The 24,202-nt window shown below is 40.1% G+C and overlaps 1 protein-coding gene across 1 annotated transcript; it reads left to right on the plus strand.

The window, feature by feature from the left end:
• Positions 1–3,960: 3,960 nt before the first annotated feature.
• On the plus strand, positions 3,961–22,945 carry onecut2 (one cut homeobox 2). Its single transcript, XM_061215608.1, has 2 exons — positions 3,961–5,077; positions 22,659–22,945. Exons 1-2 carry the CDS (start codon positions 3,961–3,963, stop codon positions 22,943–22,945), a joined length of 1,404 nt encoding a protein of 467 aa, XP_061071592.1.
• The last annotated feature ends 1,257 nt before the right edge of the window (positions 22,946–24,202 follow it).

The raw sequence follows: 24,202 nt of genomic DNA on the forward strand, positions 1-24,202 counted from the left end.
AAATACTTTGCTTAAAACTCCACAGGACTTCCTGAATGAAGCGGACATAGAGGTCATATGTAAGACAGTAACCACCTCTATAAAGTTTGGAAGTTCTTTCCAGGACAACAACAACAATAACATCATAATAATAATAATAATAATAATAATAATAATAATAAGCAACAGCATCGTCATCATCATCATCGTCATCATCATTCGTTAAAAACAACAACTATTATTATTATAGTTTTTGTCATTAATATTCTTCTTCTTCTTCTTCTTTTTCTTCTTCTTCTTCTTCTTCTTCTTCTTATTATTATTATTCTTATTATTATTATTATTATTATTATTATTATTATTATTATTATTATTGTTATTATTATTATTATTATTATTATAACAATGATAAATGGGGGTACATTGTTTATATATATATATATATATATATATATATATATATATATATATATATATATATATATAGGCTACATTCCAAACCATAGTATGAGCATGTAGTCAATTTTTATGTTGACTGAAGGTGACAGGCAGACGTCCCTGCTTGCAGTTTTAGGGCTGAAGTTCAGTACTTAGAACTGGTCAATGACTGCTCCGCACCTCTCAAAAGCCGATCTGTAAGGATTACACTGGTCAAAATAATGGGCTAGCTGTTCTTAAAACACAAACCGAGAGTACATTTTTTGCTTTAATGCATTTCCTCTCTATTAACGTTCATTCTAGGCTTCTTCGACACACATGGCTTGTAAGCAATACTTTACCCCTTTAACAAATACAAAAGATGCAAGTAGGCTATTAGTTTAAATATTCAGCCACTGTCTTGAATTCAAAAGGTGTGTTTTGAATACAGCATCATTGGCTACACGTTAACCAATGCTCACAGATAGATTTGGCCTTGTACCGGGCACGGCTAAGAAGCTAGGCCTACTGGTTTTACATTTAGAAAAAACATTTCCATAAATCAAGGATGCGCTTTTGTTGTTGTTTTCAAATAACTAAATAGGTAAAGAAAAATACTAACCGAATTTATTCACAAAGAAAGCTATAATATTGCTTTCTTTTTCTGAGAATGCACCGGCATTTGTGCCAGAGTCCGTATGAATATCCTAGATCGCAGCTGTATTTCACTATGCCATCACGAATGCATCTCAACACGCATTGGATATACTGGCCTAAAGCGTCCGTGCTTCGTCATGCAAACGTTATCTCCTCACAATCACTCAAAGAGAAGGAAAAAAAAAGGTTAATTGCGCCATTTGCCTGTCGAAGTAACCGACTATGATGTAAAATGACAACGGAATGCCGGGTACTTACCACAGACCATGTAGATACTGTAACTGGCAAAAGACTTAGACGGTCTTGGCGTGAGGACAGATGCAACGCAAAGCTAAAACGGACTGCCAGGAACGCTATAGATTAGCATGGGGTCCGCAGCACAATGATACTGATCAATACCTCTGCACTTACATAGCAGATGGCCTGGGAGAGGACAAAAAATGAAAGAAGAAAAAAGAAAAACGTGTCCCAATCGACCCACCGTTAGCCAGGCCTCCCCTAGTCTTTGCGTTTTAGACAAAACTACAGTTTATAAACTTAAAAGTGGCTCAAGATTTAGTCAGTGGCAATTGCCTCATTGTATTTTCTTAACTGCGCCTGTGCATTATATACTTTGTAGGTTGTGTAACCCATTGCTGTTACTGTGGTTGATTTTTACCTCTGAGATGTTATTTTCCCCGTTACGATTAACAGTTTGAATGATGTATCCGTTTTATCTAAAGACCACTCATCCGTTAGATTAATCTGCTCGGTTAATTTATAAAACCTCGTTCCAAACTTGAGAATAGACGTAGGCTACAAGTAGGGCCTATATGTGAACATGTTTTACTTTTATACCTTTAAATGACCATTTTGAATATCTGACAAAATATTGCTCAGTAATATAAAATAACAAGAAATCTAAATTGTATTGAACAAATTAACACACAGTATAGCTGCCATTAATCATCTAAAAAAACTCTACTTTTTATATTTACCGATTACTTTGAACTGAGATAACTGATAAGTGCATACACCCAAACATACGAACTTAACAAAGTTGAGAATATTTTAAAGAGCTGGCCATCCCGTTTTAGGAATAACTTGACACCACATATCCACGTGATTCGGTATAGTCTGCAAATTGTTCAGGAAAAGTGGGATCACACTATCTATAATTGCAGGTGATTTTTAATTTAACCTTTAAAATAACAGAAAATAGTAGTGTTGATATTATTAACGGCAACTTTTATTTAGTCGAAATCACAAAACTGAACTAGGTTAGATTAGTTGCGACGTTAGAGGCTGTTGGGTGGTTTATTTTTATTTTACAGATATCCATACAATCCTCCTTGGCAAGATATAGAATGGCAAGATACAGTTTTTGTCATGTCTATAGACGAAACTGCAGCGAATGTTTCCCCGTTTGAATAAACTAGGAAGTACTCCAGGACCAAGACAATTTGCGAGGTCATCTCTTGACAGCTGAAAGTGTTTGGAAGCGGCCTTTTCTGCAAGAGACCCCCCGCTCCTCCTTTGACAGCTGATCAAAAGGAAAATAGGTCACGCTTCTGAGACTTCTGTCCTTCTGTGCTTAATTACAGTCCCTTTAAACAAAGGCAACATCTGCGCAGTCTCCAAACAAAATAACCATCCAAAGCGAGAAAGAGCAACCTGCCTTTAAAAATCGGTAACTTTTAAAGGTGTTTTAATTCTGTGTTTGTGCGGAACTCTTGTTGTAGTTGAAATAACTTGAGATTATTGTGACATACTATATAGCTACTACGACACCTGGATATCCGCGTCATTTCAGGCACCAATTAGAAGAATGAAGTAGTCGTTATGGACTTATTTGAGGGAAGTTTTATGTTGCTTCGGCTTTTTAAAGAAGATAGCTCATCACAAGGGCAAAGGGCCATGATTGGATAGAAACTTGTCCATAACTGTGCAATAGCCACAAAAAGTTTTCGCTTTACCAATTAATTAAATAGAGCATAGCACAAATAAAAAACAGTTACAACTTTTTTTTACAAGTTTTATTGTATTTTCTACATATCAACACATTAGCTATTTTCATATGTGTACGTATGAGAGAGTTCTGTGTGTTGTTAGTAGACGATGAAAAAAAAAGAGACAAAATTGGAGCCTTTCAACAGGCCTATATGACACCTGCTATTTTTTTCCATGGGCTTCGAGTAACCGATGCGTGATGAAACTAACTTATTACAATAAGACCCATGTATTTATATATATATGTATTTGAGACGTTTCACATGTAATTTATTATACTTGTAAATACTAGCTGAAGTAATCAAAAATCAGTTTCCTCTTGAAAACTCTAACAAATCACAGCCATCTAAAACAGGGACTATTTCAATATTTTGTAAATATATGAATGTAAGCCTCTCTGTTACCGTCGTCATTTTCTGTGAAATGATTCCAATTCCTCTGACAGATGATAACAGGCAACGAAAGGGTTACGAGTAGTTTAACAGAAATCCAGACTTTCTGACGTTGGATTCCAGATGCAGGAGCAGCATACAAATCTCAACCGAGCATGAAAACTCCCAGGCAGCGCCGTACACAATACAACCGAATTGGATACACAGCCCCCGGGAAGCGTGGTGCTGAGCAGGAGGGAGAAGGTTACTGGACGGCAGTGTTGTCAATCAAGGACCAATCCCCGCCCACTTCGCTGGGGTAGGGTGATCGGGGAGCAGACCCATCCCGGACAGCTCTAGCTGCCTAAACACAATACGTAGGAGGAGGAGAGGGCTCGGACATGGCGAGAAACAGCACTGGCCCGTCTGATAGAGATCGGTAATTTTTTATTTAAAAAAAAAACCCGAGAGGCCTTAGAAAAAAAAAAAAAAAGCAAACGACAAAACCCATCCCTGGCACAAAATATTAAACAAATCAATGGACTGAATGAAGACTGCCTACAACGCCTATCGATGCCTGGCCAAGGATTTGGATGCTTACGCCATGAATCCAGAGATGACAATGGACAGCATTGGCAATCTGCATGGTGGAATAAGCGTAAACCATGACCAGGATTTGATGAACAGCCACAGTCCCCACCACAATCGGAACACAGGGGCTTCTTTGCGGATACATCAGGATTTGGCTGCGGCATCACAGCGTTCCGCTATGGTGTCCAGCATGGCTACAATTCTGGATGGGGCTGGAGAGTACCGTCCGGAACTGTCTCTCCCGCTTCATCACGCAATGAGCATGCCGTGCGACACATCCCCACCGGGGATGGGCATGAGCGGCACCTACACCACGTTAACGCCACTCCAACCACTACCCCCTATTTCTACAGTTTCGGACAAATTCCACCATCATCACCATCACCACCACCAGCGTCTCTCCGGGAACGTAAGCGGGAGTTTTACGCTGATGCGGGACGAACGGGGTTTACCAGCAATGAACAACCTCTACAGCCCCTACCATAAAGACATGACCGGGATGGGTCAGAGTTTATCCCCTCTCGCCAGCAGCCCCCTCGGCAACGGCTTAAGCTCCATCCACAACACGCAGCAAAGCCTACACAACTACAGCACGCACGGGCACGACAAAATGCTCAGCTCCAACTTCGATGCCCATACTGCCATGCTGGCCAGAGGGGATCAACACCTCACCAGAGGCCTCGGTGGCCCCGCGGCGGGTATGATGCCGCATTTGAACGGGATGCACCACGCCGGGCACCCGGGCCACCCTCAATCCCACGGGCCTGTGTTGGGTTCCAGCCGGGACAGACCGCCCTCCTCCTCGGGAACGCAGAGTGCCAACTCGGGGCACCTCGAAGAGATCAACACCAAAGAGGTGGCACAAAGGATCACGGCAGAACTGAAGCGGTACAGCATCCCGCAGGCGATCTTCGCCCAGCGGGTTTTGTGCCGCTCGCAGGGCACCCTTTCCGACCTCCTGAGGAACCCAAAACCTTGGAGTAAACTTAAATCGGGAAGGGAGACATTTAGGAGAATGTGGAAGTGGCTACAAGAGCCCGAGTTCCAGAGGATGTCGGCCCTACGGCTTGCAGGTAAGACAAGGTATCTTGATGAAAACTCTGTTTACGGAATTGCTTGCCTTCTTGCTACTGTGCATTGTAACACTAAAACAGAGTTCACGATTTTCATGGAGTTGCACTGATTATATGAGCGAGTTCTGAATCACACCATTATTGATATTCAATAGCTTACGATCAATAATAATGGCACGTCCTTTTTTTCTTAAGCATCTTATAAAATCTTCACTATAAAGTAGATAGTCTTTTGTTTATGCACTGGGATATGTCAGCTCTCACTTATTTGAATGAACGACCTTTTGTCACAAACCTGAAACGAACTCTCTTTTAGTTAAAAGGTGTGATTTAAAAAAAGTGAAATTGATGTTTTCATGTTCAGGTGTATGTGCTACTGTTCTGAGCTAATACTGTGTAGCATGCAATTAGTAAACATAAATGTCAAAATCTTCCATCTTGAAGGAACTGCAGGAGCGACGCTATATTCATGTGCATTTTTAGCTGTTGTTCAGAATCATCGTGTGCTATTAACAAAAACATTAAGTTTTCTGTTTATATGATTTCTTTTTGCGTTTTTCATTGTGGCTAAATAGTGTATATTTGTTGTTTGTCTGATTCTCATGACGTGAATGGCTGTTTCTTGAAGAGTTGAAAAGCAAAATGTGTATGAACGACACCATTTGTGCTTGCATTGATATTTTGTAGAGTGAGCGTGAGAGGGAGAGACAGAGAAATATTTTCCGTTGGCTAGGTTGTGTCTGTACCTACTACCCAATGCAAGTCAGTAATGTGGAAAAACTCATCGTTGTGTACACATAGTAAGGTTGTTGCCCCCTCTAGCGATGAAAAATGAGACTCATAGAACCCGCTTTCTTTTGTTCTTCTCAAGAAAAGAGGGGTTAAGTTAATTGTGCATCACTTTGTAAAAAAACGATTGATAATCTATTTTAAGAAATGAGTAAAAACAATATCCGCGTTATCGTTTAATTGGTGATCAAGATTCAACAATAAAAGAAACAAAACAAGAAAAATGCATCTAATACATTGCCAAGTTAAATAACATTGACAAAAACAAATAAAAATGAACAAATTCCGTGACGTATATTTATAACAAATAAGTCGTACTAATATTAAGTCAAAAATTAAAGGCAAAAATGATAACGGTGCGTTTTCTTTGTTTTGACTTTTTGTACACAAATAGCTAACAACGCAGTCATACGTGAGCTACATCGAGTTGGTACATGATAGTACATCTCCATGGTGAGATTATATACGCGCAGATATTAGCCATCAACGGGCGAATGCTCTTAAAACGAAAAACAACAACAACAACAACAACAACAACAACAAAAAAGAAAAAAGCGCGCTTGCAACAAAGGTGATATTTAAATGTAGTTGTTAGGCCTTGCTTGAATGCAGTATTGCACATGCAAACTCTCATATGCATTCAGTAGTTATTCACAATGATTACTTAAAACATAAATGAATACACGCTTTGAGCGCTGTGTTTCGAGTTTTTCCTCTCATGACATCGATTTAAATAATGGTATAGTTGCATCTACAAAAAAGGATTGAATAATATAACATTACAGGCCTATTTAGCGCGATAATAGGCTAAGGTATGGACACTGTAGTCTAGGGCAGGAAATTATTATTGTAATATTTGAAGACGCAGTTACTTCAGCGTGCAGATGGTGGTATAGCCTTCTCTGAAGGGGGGTTGGGGGGGGGGGGGGGGGTTGGTGGTATTATGTGATCGGCGAGGCTGGGGAATTGAAACGAAGAGCAGGAGCTGCAGCGGCTCAATGAATTATTGATAGAAATCTCTGCATGACCCAGAGCCGGAGCACCAAACGTCACCTTGTCTCGGGTTAACCAGGCAAAATGTGAAGCTAAGCGCCAGGCCTCCGTCGGTCCTTACGCAATTATACAAAACGAATAATTTATAACCTCGAACTGATGTAAATCAGCGCTCTCTAAACTAAACGTTTGATCAGCCCCAATGTCCACGTGCATTAGCAGGATCATATAATATAAACATCAGAAATATGGGATAAAAACAATGACAGTAATTGGTCTGTGTGATATAAGCTTTGTGAATTGGTCTATGAAAGAACGCAAACATTTGGAAAAATAATGCTGGCATTTTCGCATTCGCCGGGAGTGGATGGTCCTGCCCTCGCAGTATTAATGTAGTCAAATCAAAGGTGACACTTGGCTCAAGCTTATTCCAAGAGCATACAAGCAATCAGGCTGGGTTAACATCTTGGGACGGCCACAAAACCGAAAAGGATTTTGCCTTACTCAAAATAGCTCATACCCAGCTCACGGTTTGCAGACAAAACGTGGTCAAGTAGGCTATGAGCAAAACAACTGAAGCACATACAAATCTTATAGAAATAAAAATAATTTAGCCTAAACATGGTTTACCTTGAAATCTCAGACCTATGCTTGAAATTCAGCCTATCTGTATGCTAAACAGACCATATGAGAAATGGGTTGCTTGGTTTTAACTTTTTTTTTCAAACAGAATTTATAGCCCATATTGAGATAATATTTCAAATCTTTAAAAGTCGGCTAATACAGGTAGCGCTGTAAATTAACACAGCCTAATATTCCCCATGCGTTTTAGATTGAAAGGAATGGAGGCAATCACCTTTGATTGAATCCTTTAGCACCATTCATAGTGCAGTCACTACAATTCATTTTCAGTTGAGAAATATTCTTATGTTTTATTTGCATGGACAGATGACCGACCAGGAACTGTGCCGCATTTGACGTTAGATTGCTCCATAACGATATGGAGGCAATATGATCGTTACCGATTACAATTACTTGGAGAACAACTTGGAAGTGTGACCTAAGCTGAACTAGTCATATGCAAAAACATTTAAAGTCGAATGATTTGATCAGCCAATTTAAGGCCTTCAATTAGACCCGATAAACGGCACGGCCTTCGTCGAGCGGGATATATTGTAGTGCTTCTGTGCAATGAAAATAATTTCTGATCAAAAAAAATACCTGCATGATAAAATAAATAAATAAATAAAAGAATAACAATAATAAACACGCTTTCGGGACCCTGTCTTATCACACAACACCGCCTTTCCATCCATACACAGAACTCCAGAAGGTATTGAAGTCAGTGAGAAATCTTGACACGAGAAATAAGATCCAAAGGAAAAAAAAACTGTCGTTTATTTTTATTCCCGTCTTTCATTCCTGTGGTTATGTCACTTTCTAAAACAAATATGTGTAGCTCCATGGGTGTGGATCGATGCGGATAATCTCTTGAAGATTAAAAGGGCATTAATGCTGGCAACAATAACATAAACGTGTGGACCCAGTTCTCATTGATCTGGAACCTGATCCCGGTTTCTTCCAGGAAAGCCGATGGCGGAAGTACGTTCCCAGCAGTGGACGGCGCTGCAGATCCCGAGCAGACCCGCTACTCTGGGGCGCCTCCTAAAAGACTTACGGCCCCTGCTGAAAAAACTGCTCAAGCTAGATTTTGAAACAGCAGGTAGCTGGTTGACTAGTTAGACCAGCTCTATTCTCAACATGTTTTGACCATTTCAAGCTAGGTTTTAAAACAGCTGGTAGCTGGTTGACTAGTTAGACCAGCTCTATACCCAACATGGTTTGACCAGCTCAAGCTAGGTTTTAAAACAGCTGGTAGCTGGTTGACTAGTTAGACCAGCTCTATACCCAACATGGTTTGACCAGCTCAAGCTAGGTTTTGAAACAGCAGGTAGCTGGTTGACTAATTAGACCAGCTCAGGCTAGGTTTTGAAACAGCAGGTAGCTGGTTGACTAATTAGACCAGCTCAGGCTAGGTTTTGAAATAGCTGGTAGCTGATTGACCAGCTAGCCCGGCTCTATAGGCCTACTCAACATGGCTTGACCTGCTCTGTTTTGAAACAGCTGGTAGCTGGCATTTCAAGCTGGCCATAGCTGGATTTTACACCAGGGCTGAGAAAGGAGCGGGAAACATATCTGTGGCATTCTGGTGCAAGCCAAACAGTCCTCTTGTTGGATAGAATGAAAATGACAATGGATGCTGTCAGTGCTGCAGCACTGACAACTGCTTCAGGGCTGTTGGGTAGCACCTGCGTCCACAGCGGTAATGATGTTAATATGAACCCCTTGAACAGTGTCAGCCTACACGGTCAGAGGTAAATGAAACGCTGCGTGTCCCAGGGAGTGGCGATAAACAGGGAAAACCATTTGAATCCACTGTAGTCATAGTGTTATCCAACAGCAGTTGTGATTGATACGGGAGGAGGCTAAGCACGCTTGAAACAGTGGCTTGGAATAGCTCAGAATTGGAATTTATTTCTCATGTATTTTTGTTTTAAGATCATACACGTAGCTCAAGAGGATACAGTCATAAAATAGTAAAAGAAAACTCCAGTAATTGCAATGAGAATTGAAATTCTCTGCCCTGCATTTTGTTTTAAGTGCAAATCATTGTTTACATGGGTTTAACATGTAACTTGTGAGACAGCGCTTCCGCATTCTATAACTAATGTCTTTGTGACAAGGGATATAAGGTACTGTACATTTAAAAATTCTGAAGTACTTTCAAAATATTAAAGGAGTATCCTTTGCCAAAAGGAAACTGGGTGATTGAGAGCACATTGTGGACAGGACATCTGCTGCCAATAGCCGAACAAGATTGATACGTATAATGGCACCACAATTTAAAATGGATAAGAGCCCATGTTTTGGTAGGTCAGTAAATTTGATATTTTTGATCGCAAATATTTTTTCTTATCTATGTCCCCCATTTGAAAAGTGTTACTTTTGTTGCCGTTGTGGGAAAGTGAGCGCATTGAGAGATGTCTCAGCGATATATGGAATAAGATAATAATTCTAGGATTATGATAAAATGATACTACAGCTGTTTTTACAAAGAAGAGATATGATGGCATGATTGAATGTGATTAGGCCATTTCGAGGGTAGCTTGGTTGGTATCGTGTCTTCACGTCTCCTAAGCTTCCTGTTGACACATGCACCATGATCAAGCAGCTTGAGATATGGAAAATGGGATTTTCTTCAACACACACATGATAGTCTGGCTGGCTTGGCCAAACATTGTCAGACGATTGCGATATCCCACAATGCTGTTTTGGTCAACAGTAGCTGAGTAAAGTGCAAAGTTTGGTTCATTTAACCCCAAATGTGCTCACTTGTTTACTGTTCAACTTCTATCAGCGAATTGCTGACTGGACTGTCGCTGTGAACTAAAAAAACAGGCGGAAAAGATTCCAGGGCAGGGGGTTTGTTACAGGGGTGAAGTGAATGTTTAGAACATTATCACAAAACCAGGCAGGCCCAGACATCATTCCCCCACACATGCAGACTCGCATTATTGCTATATTTAGTTAATCGGGTACAATAAAGACTAATGCAGTGAAATCAATATCGCAGGGATGTATAGAATAGAGGCTACCTATCCAGACCACTTTATTTAAAGATATCACTGGAAAACACTTACCCTAAGTGATGACCAGTTTTGTTCTTCGTGTACAGTGTTGATGTGGTCCCTATATAAACTGGCTATCGTGACTGTGGTCCTTATTATCTTGTCATTTTATATTTATACATTATATTTTTTATGTAATCACTAACGTCTAAAACTGTTTGGCAATTTGGAAGAAATAAAACTCACAGTTAAAGGAAAATATCTGAACAAGATTATCACTGGTTTCAAATTTTCTAAACCATAGCCACAAATGCAATGCATGGCAACATAATTAATTACACATTAGAACAAAAAGAGAATATTAATTTATGTTCTGAAACATGACAACTATATTTGCTTCATAATATAGGCCCAGATTCCAAAAATGGCCAAACTTTGTATTCTGCATATATAATGACTAACCGTTCCTGAAATGTAACGACAAAGCACTTTGCAGTTGGACTGACTATGAATCATGACTGTACAGTAATGTCATTATCATCAGATTCATTCCTGGTATAATATACCGAGTCACAGAGGACACAAGGAAAGCAGACAATGATGACATTTATTAGACGATGATTGTGTGGTTCTATCGCAAAAAAATCACTGATATTTTTTAGCTTTGACTTTGTGATGCTTCTTGATATGTCCAGATAGACTGCTTGTTTAACTGCATGACATTTTCCATTCATAATAATGGGTCCATTTGACCCCATAGTCAGTGGACTTTATTGGTTTTCTTCCTATTGTCGTTGTTACACATTGTTATACATCTTTCTCCCTCCTCCTGCGGTATCTTCAGTGTCTTGTCACTTCTCCTGTGCTGATTAAGAGCCAGCATTGCCTGTGCTAATTGGGAAAACACCCTCACTCTGTCTTCTGGAGTCTGGGAGTGTTCCTCTCCTGAAGCGGGCTCTCCTTGCCGTCACGCTGCTTGTTGGGGAGATGCACAGTAGCTTTGGGCTCGTTTGTAGAGCGCCGGTTTTATTGTTTTAGCGGCCTTACTCTGTTTTCTGGTTTGTTGTAGTTTGTTGGGTTTTAGCTGAATGTAGGCCGGTTGGGAATAATTCCGGTCCACATTCCCATTGTGGGAAGACCTGAAATTCCGACTTTTTGTTCTTTTCCTCTGGCCCCTATGTGGGTCTTTTTTTCTTTTTTTTTAAGAATTAAATTCTCAAGGAGCAATTTTAGATTTCGCCTTTAAGCTGCTGTTGTTTGTTTGTTTGTTTGTTTGTTATAATTTTGTTTTGTGGCCATTGCTGCCCCTGCTTATTGCTGGCTGCCCATAACTTTGGTCACACTATTTTTGTTGCGAATCAAGCTGCTATGCAAATTGTCACAATTGCGAATTGTGAGGAATTTCGGTATCATTTACTGAGCCAATGTATTTAGAACGTGTCAACAAAGAATAGATGTTTTTGTCCACGGTTATCTAACTCCTACTGTCGTTGCAAAACCTTCAACCCCTTTCCATATAGCTGTTATGGTTAATTTTAGATACCAAGTAAAAGCTGAAACCTTTATTTGATCATTCCAAACACTCCTAAATGAGATTTGAGGTGATTTCCTCATCAGCAAAGTGACATCACGGAGTCAGTGAGTGCTTTGATTGGACTTGTCTCGACAGTCGGTCTGGCCACATACCTTTGGAATACTGATGTCATCACTGCAGGGGCAGATATGGAACTTTGTGTTTCCTGATTGGCTGTCATTCAGCAATGGCTGTCTGTTTGTTTAAAGAGGACACTTTGCTTATTAGTCAAACAAATACCCTCTCTGTCTCAGTTCTAGCTGATAAATAACAAATGATAACAATGTAACTGATGTTGTATCCAATACAACATTTGAGATGGGTTAGCAAAATTCAATCCCCACCTGACGACATTAACACGGCACAGAAATTTGTTTTTACAAACGGCACCCATGGACATTTCTAATGACTGTCATTCATTTAGTTTAAAAGATGCCCTGATTTCTTGGTTGATGTTCTTATTGTGATTCTTGCCTGCATTTGCACAGTATGAAAATCTGAATTATCAGAGTTGTATGGCAAACTATTTGTTAACCACCCAGGCATACAAGTATATTTTCAGTATTTGAAACTTCATATTGCTCGTCTGAAATTCATTTTTATGTAGTAGTTTAATGAGGCACAAGTTTATACTGAAACATTTGCAGCGATGGTGTCATGCTTTTTATTCGTCACAGGGGCTCAGGAAATGAGTGGTATGATCGTTGTACTAATGTACAGGGGCTCAGTCGGTTTAGAGTTCAGTTGGATTTCCATGCCTCTGGTGGGTGGTATTTAACCTGCAAATATTTGGTTCACTTGGACTACCGCCTGAAGACAAGCAGTTGGAAAAACAAACTCTGTCTGTTGTGTATCTTCACTTGCTCTCTAGAGTGCGGTGAAACATTTAGGGGAATAAGCATTCTTCTGAAGTCTCTCATTTCCACAAAATATGTATTCCAGCGGTAGCGCGAAGCAGGGCAGCGAGTTAGTTCACAACCCAGCATCCAGAAAGAAAGCCACATGCCCTCCCTAATCAGCCTAAAGCAGCTGAGAACTGAAGCCAGGAGTCCAGCCCCGTACGACTACAGTCTGCAACATATGCAAAGTGTCTTTACTGCGTTTCACTGCAGTGAAGCTTAGGAAGGCAGCCATTGAGGCTCTGTGGGGGGAGAGTGGGGGGGGGGGGTGTGCTCTGTTTGTGCATTAAGCCAAGTACCTCCCATCCCCCCCCACACTGCCTCCACTTAGATGAGACTTTTTAAATTTTTAATTGAAAAGCTCAGACCTCAAGAGAAGGCCCTGAAGTTTTTCATTACCTCGTTTTCTCCACCGGACCGGTGATGATACGGCCCAGGAGGGGGGGGAGGTGGCACTGCTGATCGAAGCCTGCTCTTGGTTACTCCTGGCACCTGTCCCCTGGGCTCCCCCCGTCGCCCGCAGTGCTAACACGGTCACAGGCTGGCTGCACGGCCTGTGCAAAGACGCCGTATTTACCTTATCTCCCAGATTTATTAACAGCCCTTTGAGAAACGCAGGACAGGCATTCTCACCAGGCTTTAGCTTGGATCAGAGGGCAATGACTGGGGTACACAGGCTACTTGCTGTTGCGAGGCCCAGATGCAGTCTAATCACAATGGACTTCATCTTTTACGCAGAGTAATGAATTTTTTTTATTCATGGACAATTTTAGTGACCATGGATTTGAAAAGATCCAGAAAAAGAACATTCAAGGACTCAAATATGTAGGCTGAGGTTGTAGCTAGATGGGCTGAGGTTATGTGATGGGCCACAGATCTGTTATACGTATTTCATGTTCATGATGTGAATATAGCCTTTATGATGTGAATATAGGTTTATTTTTGTGGTGTTGTTATAGGAAAAAAATGGAGACGGGTATTAGGTAGAATTTTATTACATCATTCTATAGCACATTACTGCAGTTTTGAATTTCTCCTCCTGGATTGATTTATATTTGTTAAGCAATATATATTCCACAGAATTTACTTAAAAGAATTATGAATATGTCATCTCTAGTTTGATTTATTGTCCACATACCCTTACAGAAGTAGGTTACCTTGTAAATTGCCTAATATAACGGCTTTACTATGATTTCTGAAAACAGCTAGATTCAAATCTGGACGTCAAGCTAATTTAAGTTACACTCTCAAACAGTTTATCGACAAAGAGTTTTAGTGTTAAACCGTAAAACTGCTGTGAATCGTTGTTAAAAGATGAGGACAGCAGCCTGAATTTAATGAACATTTGTCCTTAACCTGAACTCCCAGTTTAATTAAGTTAGACAATCACCAAAATAAAAAAAATAAAAAATGTAAATGTCATTGTACAGTAATAAAGGACAGCTATTGATCCAGGCTGAAATTTTGGTGTGAATTTGGTGAATTATATATATATATTTTTTTTTTTGAGCTCATGAGGCCCTATCTAGGCATGCCTTAGTTTGAACGGTTCTAACGGTTAGATTCTAACCGTTAAAACGTAGCCTGCAACGCGCTGTCTGTGGTACTGAAAACGGATGTACTTAGGCCTACACGAAACGTGTTTTGCCTTAAGGTCGATTATAACTCAGCATTTTTCATTAATTAGGCTACAGCGATCATCCACCTCGCGGAATGTGATTAACGTTTGCCTGATGTAAACATAAACCGCACTGCATTGCACTAACGTGTGTCCTCGATGATCCAACGACGTTAACATGGTATGTTGTGCTGACACGGAATGTTTTTTTTTAAACTAAAATGTGTCCTTAAGGCATGTGTAATATCTTTGGGATGTCAATAAATGAAACATTCGTGTACACTTATAACTTTAAATAATCAGCATTGTCATGCGAACATAGACTTTTTAAAATAGTATCCTCTTGTTCATGGGCTATTTCTTTATTTACAAAGTTGTATTTATTATTTATGCTACACGAGTATGCCTACTTTATTGTTCGCAGAAGTGAATTCTACTCGCAGTAAGCCATTAATCTGATTAGTCAACTGTTTGAAATAATAGAATTATAAAAATATAATTGCACAATTTGCTTGAATACTTGGCCTACAATAGTCTAAATGCGCTCAAATGTGACCAAACTGAATGCACTGCGGCAAGAGGTGTTTATTCCACAATACCACGCGCTCTTTCTCGGCTCTGTGCCGTTAGAGAGGCAGAAGACATTGATTTACATTTGTCAGAGAAGAAAGATAAACCATAGGCAAGAGGAGCTGTTACCCGTTTGATATAAGGCCAGGGAAACCTACGGTATTGATCCAATTGATTTAACCTTACCCTTTAAAAATCCAGTTAACTCCCCTTTCAAACCGTGAAAACAGTAGACGCGAAGTCCAATTTGAATATTATAATTGTGTTTTTGATCATTCTGTAAATGCGTGATGGGGTACAACGTCGTGATTAAATCGCAGCACTGTGAATTTCCATTGACTGAGAAGACGGCCCCTCCCATATACAGTGCCTCCCATATACAGCTGCTGTGTGTCTGCAGCTCCCAGACGGAGGCGAGCGCAGTGGCACCTTTTTCAGTCGCAAAATGGCCGCAGTAAGCAGAATGCAACACGATGAAAGCGCAGCTCAAAGAACAGTTATTCGAATTCTGAATTTACGAGAGTGGCCGACCTACATTGTTCAGAGAAAAAGCGCGAGATTGTTTGATTTTTATTATTTGATTATAAACGTATTGTATCTTGACTGCATATTTTAAAATATCAATCAACCGCCGTAAAAAGTGAAACTATTTTCAAGATGGTCGTGGATGTTCTACAGCCAGCTGTTTTTCAGTAGCCTAACAGTTGAATGTTTACAAAATTATTCCCGTGTGAAAATACTTTGTTTTTAATTTATTTTCTAAATCAAATTATTACTCAGCGTTGAGAAGTGTTACGGCCCGCTTTTATATAAGGCTTGGATTGAATGTATGTGGTTTTGCATTTTCTTCCGAGCAACGTGGGACACTCATCCCATAGCCTACGATAAATCATACCAACCTTAAATCTCAAAAGGACACTACTTTTAGTGTTTAGAATTGTTAGAACTATTTGGCTATAATAGCCATTTTTAAACCCGTGGTTGTAAATAACTACACACATGAACATGATTTTTGTTCTGCCAAAGTATATATTGTAAACGAATTTTACAATCGTTCATTCTATGTGGACATAACCTATTTGCAACTAATATATTGTACAAATACTACTGATTGACATGCGAGTCTCCACAAAAAGGCCCAATCGTCTTTATCTCTAATATGAACGCATCAATGTAGAGGGACGGTACGTTGAGAAGTGTAATGGCCGAGAAGAGGAGAGAGCCGCTTTCAGTGTGAAATTGATGCCGCCGTTGAGGAGTTTATTCCCGATCGATGAAACATCTGCGTCAAGTGTCATTCATGGTATTTGCTTTTACTTGTCATTGTACAAAAACAGTGTGAGAACGCGTCCTTGACGTTTTCACGGAGATACTCGCTTTCTGCAAGCGCCTTTCTAGAGTAAAATGGTCTTACGGTGTCCTTTTCAATGATCAATTCAGAACGTGTGAGGGCAAGGTTATGCGAAGCTATGTCAATTGAACTAGCTACATACAATTATTAATAGGACATAGCGTCCCACCTGCCCAAGCTCTCTGTTTCCATAGTGTCTTTATTTTAGAACACAAAGGAAGTTATCCTATATTGTGATCGTCGGTCGTTGCTTGCTTTCTCCCATGCAAAACGAGGCTTTTACATGGGTTATTCACATAAAACACCATTGTACCCAGGGTTGCCATAGGCTTCTGGGGTTATACATCAGGCTTTACCTTGAGGTCTATTGTGACAAGGTAAAGCCTGATTATGATTATGAGCCTTGTTGACAGTTCAATTTCAATTATCCATGAAAATGCATATACAGACACATTTTGATTTTATTCATACATTTCAATTGCAGTTGGCTGTGGCATGGTTGCATTATGTACACATACAGTAGGCTATATATGACTTATAAAACGGGCTGGACAAATCTCAATCTGATTGGTTAATAGCAGTTATAAAATGTCGATACTGCTATGACTTCGAATGCTTGTTGACAGTTCTATTTCAATTATCCATGATTTTCTGGCCCTCAAGAAACGTGGAAGCGGGATGTACAAAGTAAAATGTTCAGTGTTAAAGGAATCAACTCTTACAGGGGCGGCTACATATGTTCTCTATTGGATGCATGTACTCTTTTTGAGTACCGTGTAGTGAAATTATCGGATTCTATCTTCTATTGAATCAATACACGTTGTTTACAATGCTTATGCTGTAAGCAAATCACTTCCACTCGTATCCAGTTCAGAACATATATAGTCCGATTTTTGATATGAACAGATATAGTCCTTTTCTGCGTAAGCCTTAATATGGATTTGTGGAAGCATACAATCATCCATGGATAAGCATTTATCAGTTCGTATGCTTGTTTCCATCAAATAGGAACTACACGCTAATACTCACATCATTAAGACATATGCCTTAACTTGCGCTTTAATTATTTTCAAAGATTGATGATCCACTAATGCTTTGCTTTACTGATTCTAACTCTATCTAGTTTGGTAGTTTACGTCGCTCCCATAGTTATTTTCAACGAGGCCTTGTAGGCTTTGTTTCCAAGAATTTAATTCAAACATAATGTCGTATACGAGTCTATAAAGAGCAGAACTCGTCTTTACATTCAATGCCCCATGAACAAATAAAAATGAATTCAGAATGGAGATGATTTGGTCCTTTTAAATACAACCAAATGATTTGCAACATCGATTTTACTGGTATAACGGATTTTACCCTTTAAGGTGTAATATGACAAATATGTGATTAGAGTGTTCTTAACTGAACATCCTAATGCAGAAGTAGCAATCACGTCTGGCACTTGGATGTAGGCTAATTGAGTTCGAGAACACTAACTTTAGAATTTCGAAAAAAAATACAAAAAATACAAAAAAACTCTCCAAAAGAAGTGCTAGCAATTGATGTGAAGGAGTAGCCCACTCTATTCAGCGATTGAAATAGTCTCACCTGATATGTGAACCCACGATCCACCACATGCTGCTCGCGAGTGTCATGGGGCGGCTGACTTCTTTTGGAAGTGAAAACAGAATGTTAGACAGCGCAAGTCTAATACTGCCATCTTGTGGGAAAACATTAAATTGTTCATTTCGCTTTTACGATAAAAGCAGTCATGCCACATTCTCAGATCTCCTACCACATAATTTGCGTTACAGTTCAGGCCAGCTATTTGTTTTATATAATATTGTAAAACGTGAATGAGACAATTCAGATTTTATTTATTATAAAATTGTACACATCCATTTTCATTACCGCTTAGCGGGCACATATTTTCAGCACCACGAACAGCGACATCTGCTCGCTGTGCGGTGCTGTTGAGTGTTGATTTACCAAACATGTTTTAAATGTAGTAAAGCAAGAGTGGACCTCCTCATGAGGTACACAGATATGTCACTGCAATTATGGGCTGTGATACTCCAGCATCTGTACGAACTATTCTCTTTGTTTTAGAAGGAGATTGTCAAGCTATATTATTTTTTTTAAATCATACTCATACTCGACGTTTGCATTCTGTAAACTGGGAAAAAAAAGTATCTCGCACCGTTTTTAACGATCCCGACCGTAGCACTACGGAGACAGGTAGGGATGGTGCAAACTCCCAACAATTAAAATGCACAGACTACGTGTTTATTTCCGTGCCCTTTTTTGGATAATTTCCGCTTACATAATAGTTTTGTACACAATTGAGTACTTAACCTGATTTGTATTGATCTCAATTGGTCTCAGTTGTGCATACTTAATTCAGGGGGGTAATCAAATCTAATATGTTTCTCTGCGTCTAGAGCGCCAGGCCATCAGTTTCACCAATAGACGTCGAGCGGAGATTTTAGATTTCAGCGTTGTTCATCTTATCGTTTACGACCCGAATGTTAAATGTTTGAGGTGAATTCACACGCCTCTTATAGCTGCTTTTTTATCACTGGCCTCACTTTTAAGATTAACATTAAACAACCCTCAAATCTAAAATTATGTAATTGTTAATTCTATATTCCTAAAACTACATTACTTGTGTGGTACACACCTGTTTCTCGCCAAACTACAAGAAACTAGTGTGGGTTGGAGGGGTGCCAGTTCGATCCCGCCCTGGGTGTGTCGAAGTGTCCCTGAGCAAGACATCTAACGCCCACTTGCTCCTGACAAGCTGATTGGTACCTTGCATGGCAACCAATGGCTGTTGGTGCATGAACAAGAAGCATTAATTGTACAGCGCTTTGGATAAAGGCGCTATATAAATGCAGACATTTACTATTAGGGAAAAGGCTTCTTGAAGTGCACAATATTATGGCCAAACAAACATATTGGTCTCCTTTGCGAAGGAGTGATGGTCGCTGGTGAGCACTGCCTTAGATTCTGTTCTGTAAAACCCTTAAACACGTGAAGGTTCAGAGCTGTGGATGGGTTTGTGAATAGATTGTGAATGGCTGGATGAAGTTATATAGCCTAATGTCCGTCAGTCTGGGTATAGGCTAGCTCTTGTCGTGTAGCACTTGTATGATGGAAATGAACAAATAAACAAACTAACTAAAAAATGCTTATCCAGAACTGGGATGACTGTGTGCTTCCCAAAATTAATATCAAGGCCTGGGCAAAAATAGAGTAGGTGCTGAACTGGAGATGAGTGGAGGTGATTCGCTTATAAGCGTTTCCACTACACTAACGCTAGTGGCTACTTTGCTAGCTGCCTGGTCTCGGTTCAAGGCATTAAAAGGCTGTTGAATGTGCATTGAGAACGATTCTGGTAGTGACTCCAGAGAGTAACTTTTTAAACTACCAGAGTGATGGAAGAAAGTTGTTTGTAGCGGTTTGGCAAAGTTAAAAGCTTTAATTCGAATTCACGACCACCAAAGTTACTGGAGCTGTCATTTGAAGCATACAGCAACAAAATTTTCAGTTTTTGTTTAAAAAAAAGAAAGTTTTAAAAGTTAGACAATTCACAGTGACTGCAGCTACCTGTAGCAGCTGTCTTTGGATTAAAGCTCAGTCACCAAAATTTTACATTAGTCAAGTCGCCAAATATTAGCAGTATTGTTATATTACAGAGTAAGCACATCTTCAATAAGTGTAAAATGGAAAATAAGTGTTAACTTCTCTTGATTTGTTGAGCATATTCATTTAACAGGAAAGGAAAGTATTTTGACTGGAATAAAATAATAAGAATTTGCTTAATTAATATGCTTAAGGTTCAGTGTGCTTATGTAGATAATGGCCCTTGAAAAACGTGTTTTTGATGACAAATGTGGAATGTATACCATTATAATGGTATATGTACTGTACGATATACTTTATTTTAATATGTGCACTCCATTTTCTGTGGGCTGCTTATACTAAGACCATGGAGCAGGGATACTCTATGGATCCCAGAAAGGGCCGGTGTGGGTGCAGGCTTCTGTTCCAATCACACCTGACTCTACTAATCAAGACCTGTGGCCAGAATCGCATACTAGCATACTACTCATTAGAGTCTTTGCTAAGGACAGAGTATGCCATTCTGGACGCAGCCTCTGTCCTTAGCAAAGACAGTAATGGTGGATTAGCAGAATCAGGTGTGGAACTGCTTGATTGAAACAGAAGCCTGCACCCACACCGACCCTTTCTTGGAAATGTTGAGTAAATCAGCCATAAAAGTTGGTCCAACGAAACGGGTTTTTATCTCAGCATGGTTGTTAATAGATGATAAATAACTCTAGAAAACAGCCATATCTTCAAATCAGCTATAGCATCCAGATATAGCTCCAATTTAGAATGTACTACCACCAATACTTACACTACAACAACAATTTATAGTTAAGACTCAGTATTGAGCTATCGATTTTCATTGATGTTTAAGTGCTCATTAAAGTCCCTCTCTCTGATCACAAGCATATTTTTGGCCTAAATATTGATTTGATGACCCACATAAAAATGTTTCAGCTGAAAATGCTCAGAAATGCCACTACATCCTGAGGGTTGAGTGCTGTGTTTGTGCCAAGAGATTTTGGAACAGGAATCGGTGAGCTTGCTAAGGAGTTTACTAATGGAACAAATAAAGAAGAAAGATGGAATATGCATTATACACATTACAGCCCCCAAAGCTTCACTGTCTCGACTGAATTCAGTCACAAAGTCAGTTTTTATAGTGTTACACATACTATGTCAGCTTTTTAAAATGTATTTGTGAAAGGAGAGTCCGGTGAATACTGTAGTAGTCACAGTGTTCCTTATCACTTGCCTACATTTTAGGGCCCTCATTAAAAACAGCCATCACATCACTTATAATATAGAAAGATGGACAGCAAAAAATGTGTTTCGTTTCATCCCAACGTGGCTGCAGATCTCAGAAAAACTGACATTGATTACTCAATGTGTGCAAATGTATCTGCACAATGCAGTAAAAAAAACGAACAAGCAATCCATTTAGTCGAGGTGTTTGGCAAAGTTTCCCCAAGAGGCATTTGTCCTCCAACACTCAAACCGGCGGTAAATGAACTTTTTTTCAACGGGTAATTTTCAGGCTGTTGATTGGTCTGAGGGAATAACCAATGAAGCGTTCAGAGTATGGTTTTGCATGTGCGAGGGGCGGGGGGATAGGGGTGGGGACAGGGGTGCTTACTGAAGAGGCTCTATTGATTAAATATGTCTGTGACAGAACAGGCTGTAACCGTGTCATCGTGTGGGAACAAAAGACACCAGGGAGAAGGTGTTTGGCTGTAAATCACGCATGGCTGCCCACTCCTCCTGTGGCCATTGTGGCTATCCCAGAATGCAGAGCTGCTTGGCAGTGACCTGCAGTGACTGATTTGTTTACTCCATTCCATAACGTTCAATCTCAGTGCACTATGCTATGTATGTGTCTGGCATTTTTATAGCAATCTGACTGTGTACTATATAGTATGTGTCTGCTGTTTTTTATAGCAATTTCAGTGTACTATATAGTATGTGTCTGGTCTTTTTATAACAATCTCAGTGTGCTATACAGTATGTGTCTGGTGTTTTTATAGCAATCTCAGTGTACTTTACACTATGTGTCTGCCATTTTTACAGCAATCTCAATATACTATATAGTATGTGTCTGACACGTTTATAGCAATCTCAGTGTACTATAAAGTATGTGTCCAGCGTTTATATAGCAATCTCAATGTACTATATAGTATGTGTCTGGCATTTTTATAACAATTTGAGTGTACTATACAGTATGAGTGTGCCATTTTCATAAAAGTCCCATTTCCATATCAGCTTGTCTCCTAAGCAATGTGAAAAGCATGCAAGCAGAAAGTAGACTGGCTTTCACATAGCTCTGTTTAATACTGTAAACATTTCATGAGTAGATTCTATGCACATTTAAAAATGTTTTTGTCGATTCACCAAATATGGTGAATACATCATTTAGTAAAATTAGGACAGCATGCTTTGAGAAGCTGAGAATATAAAAGTTATAACTCCATTATAATCAACCTCTCTTCTCTCTTCTTCTTCCTTTACCTTCCTCTTTCCTCTCCCTCTCTCCCTCCCTCTCTCTCTCCCTCTCTCTCCATCCTCAAAAAGCGTGCAAAAGAAAAGAGCAAGATCCGAGCAAGGAAAGGAGCAATACGCCAAAGAAATCCCGCCTGGTCTTTACTGACCTCCAGCGACGCACCCTTCTAGCCATCTTCAAGGAGAACAAACGCCCGTCTAAGGAGATGCAGCTGACCATCTCTCAGCAGCTGGGCCTGGAGCTCACCACCGTCAGCAACTTCTTCATGAACGCGCGGAGGAGGAGCCTGGACAAATGGATGGATGAGGGGAGTCCAGGGGGGGCCTCCTCCGCCTCCAGCACTTGTACCAAAGCGTGATGGGGGGAGGGGGGGAGGGGGGGAGGGCGGGGGTGGGACGGGCGGGGCTCTGTTAGAGGAAGAGTGGTCTGTTTGCCACGGAGGGCGACGTCACTCGCTACCAACCTTTTTAAAAATTTGATTTTTGTTTTGGAGGGCGAAGGAAGGGGCTGTTTACTGGCAGAAACACAATCAGACACGTGAGGAGACACAGCGAGGACGCTCTCGGGGGAAGCCACTTGCACACTGCCGATAAATCCCAAAGATATTTGGTGCACATCGCAAACACGCTCTGCGAGCAGTTAATCTGCGGAGTACGGATATATGCCTGAAATTTTAGAAAAGTATTTATGTAATTGTAAACCCCTTATATAAAACAATCCATTGCCCTTATATAATTATGCATATTTTTAATATAGAAAATCATGGCGAAATCAAGAAAAAGTCAATATGCTGCTTTTAGATGTAATCCATTTGCGTATATATTGCAATTTATTTTTCCTGAAGTGAAAACGTTTAGAAATGTACCAGTATTTTTTTCCCCCACGGGCCTTTCTTTTGCAGTTTTGGCAGCGACTCTTAGCCTCGGTTCAGCTGAATCTGTCAGTGCAGCCATTACACTTACTGCCTTTCTGGCAGTTCACAACATCAAGGAGCCCATTAGAATCCATCCAAGAATCAACATCATCGCAAAGTAATATTGAGCCAAAGCCTAAATGAGTGCGAATGTGCTAAATTCGACTGAACTGACACCTGAATTGATTTTCTTAATCTCTCTCCATTCTTTCTTTTAGATTATGTTATTTAATCAAATCCAAACTGAATTAAAACCCAGAATCAGCTGTGCAAGTTGGTATTCAGATGAAATCTCCACAACTCTGAACGCGCGTAGCGACCGAGGGCGCTGGTCTGTTTAAATGTGGGTTCTCTCCAGTTTATTTACAATCATACCAAACCGGGCGAGGAGAACATTGAAACAGAGAGCGTAGAACTGCGTCAGAGAAGCCAGTGTGTTTCCTACACTGCCGCTAGTCAGTGGAGCTGTACCACAGGTAGATATCCCCAGTGTCAGGTATTGGCAGGTATGCAAGCACAAATCTCGCAGATTTAAGTATTGCCTGTATTCAGGAACTCACCTGCACATGCGTGTGGACTCGCACGACGTGTGCCAGCGGCTGTAACCGCCGTCATACGTACGTGAGCACAATCTCAAAGCACATTTCCTTTGCAATAGAACTGGGACTGCCCAACACGGGGTGTTCTTCACACATTAGAAAA

Source organism: Conger conger, chromosome 12, assembly GCF_963514075.1.
Source record: "Conger conger chromosome 12, fConCon1.1, whole genome shotgun sequence".
Lineage (NCBI taxonomy): Eukaryota > Metazoa > Chordata > Actinopteri > Anguilliformes > Congridae > Conger > Conger conger.

Coding starts and splice junctions, on each gene's coding strand:
- onecut2 (XM_061215608.1), top strand. CDS start 3,961: ATGAAGACTGCCTACAACGCCTATCGATGCCTGGCCAAGGATTTGGAT. Junction 5,078..22,658: donor GTCGGCCCTACGGCTTGCAG/GTAAGACAAGGT, acceptor ATCCTCAAAAAG/CGTGCAAAAGAAAAGAGCAA.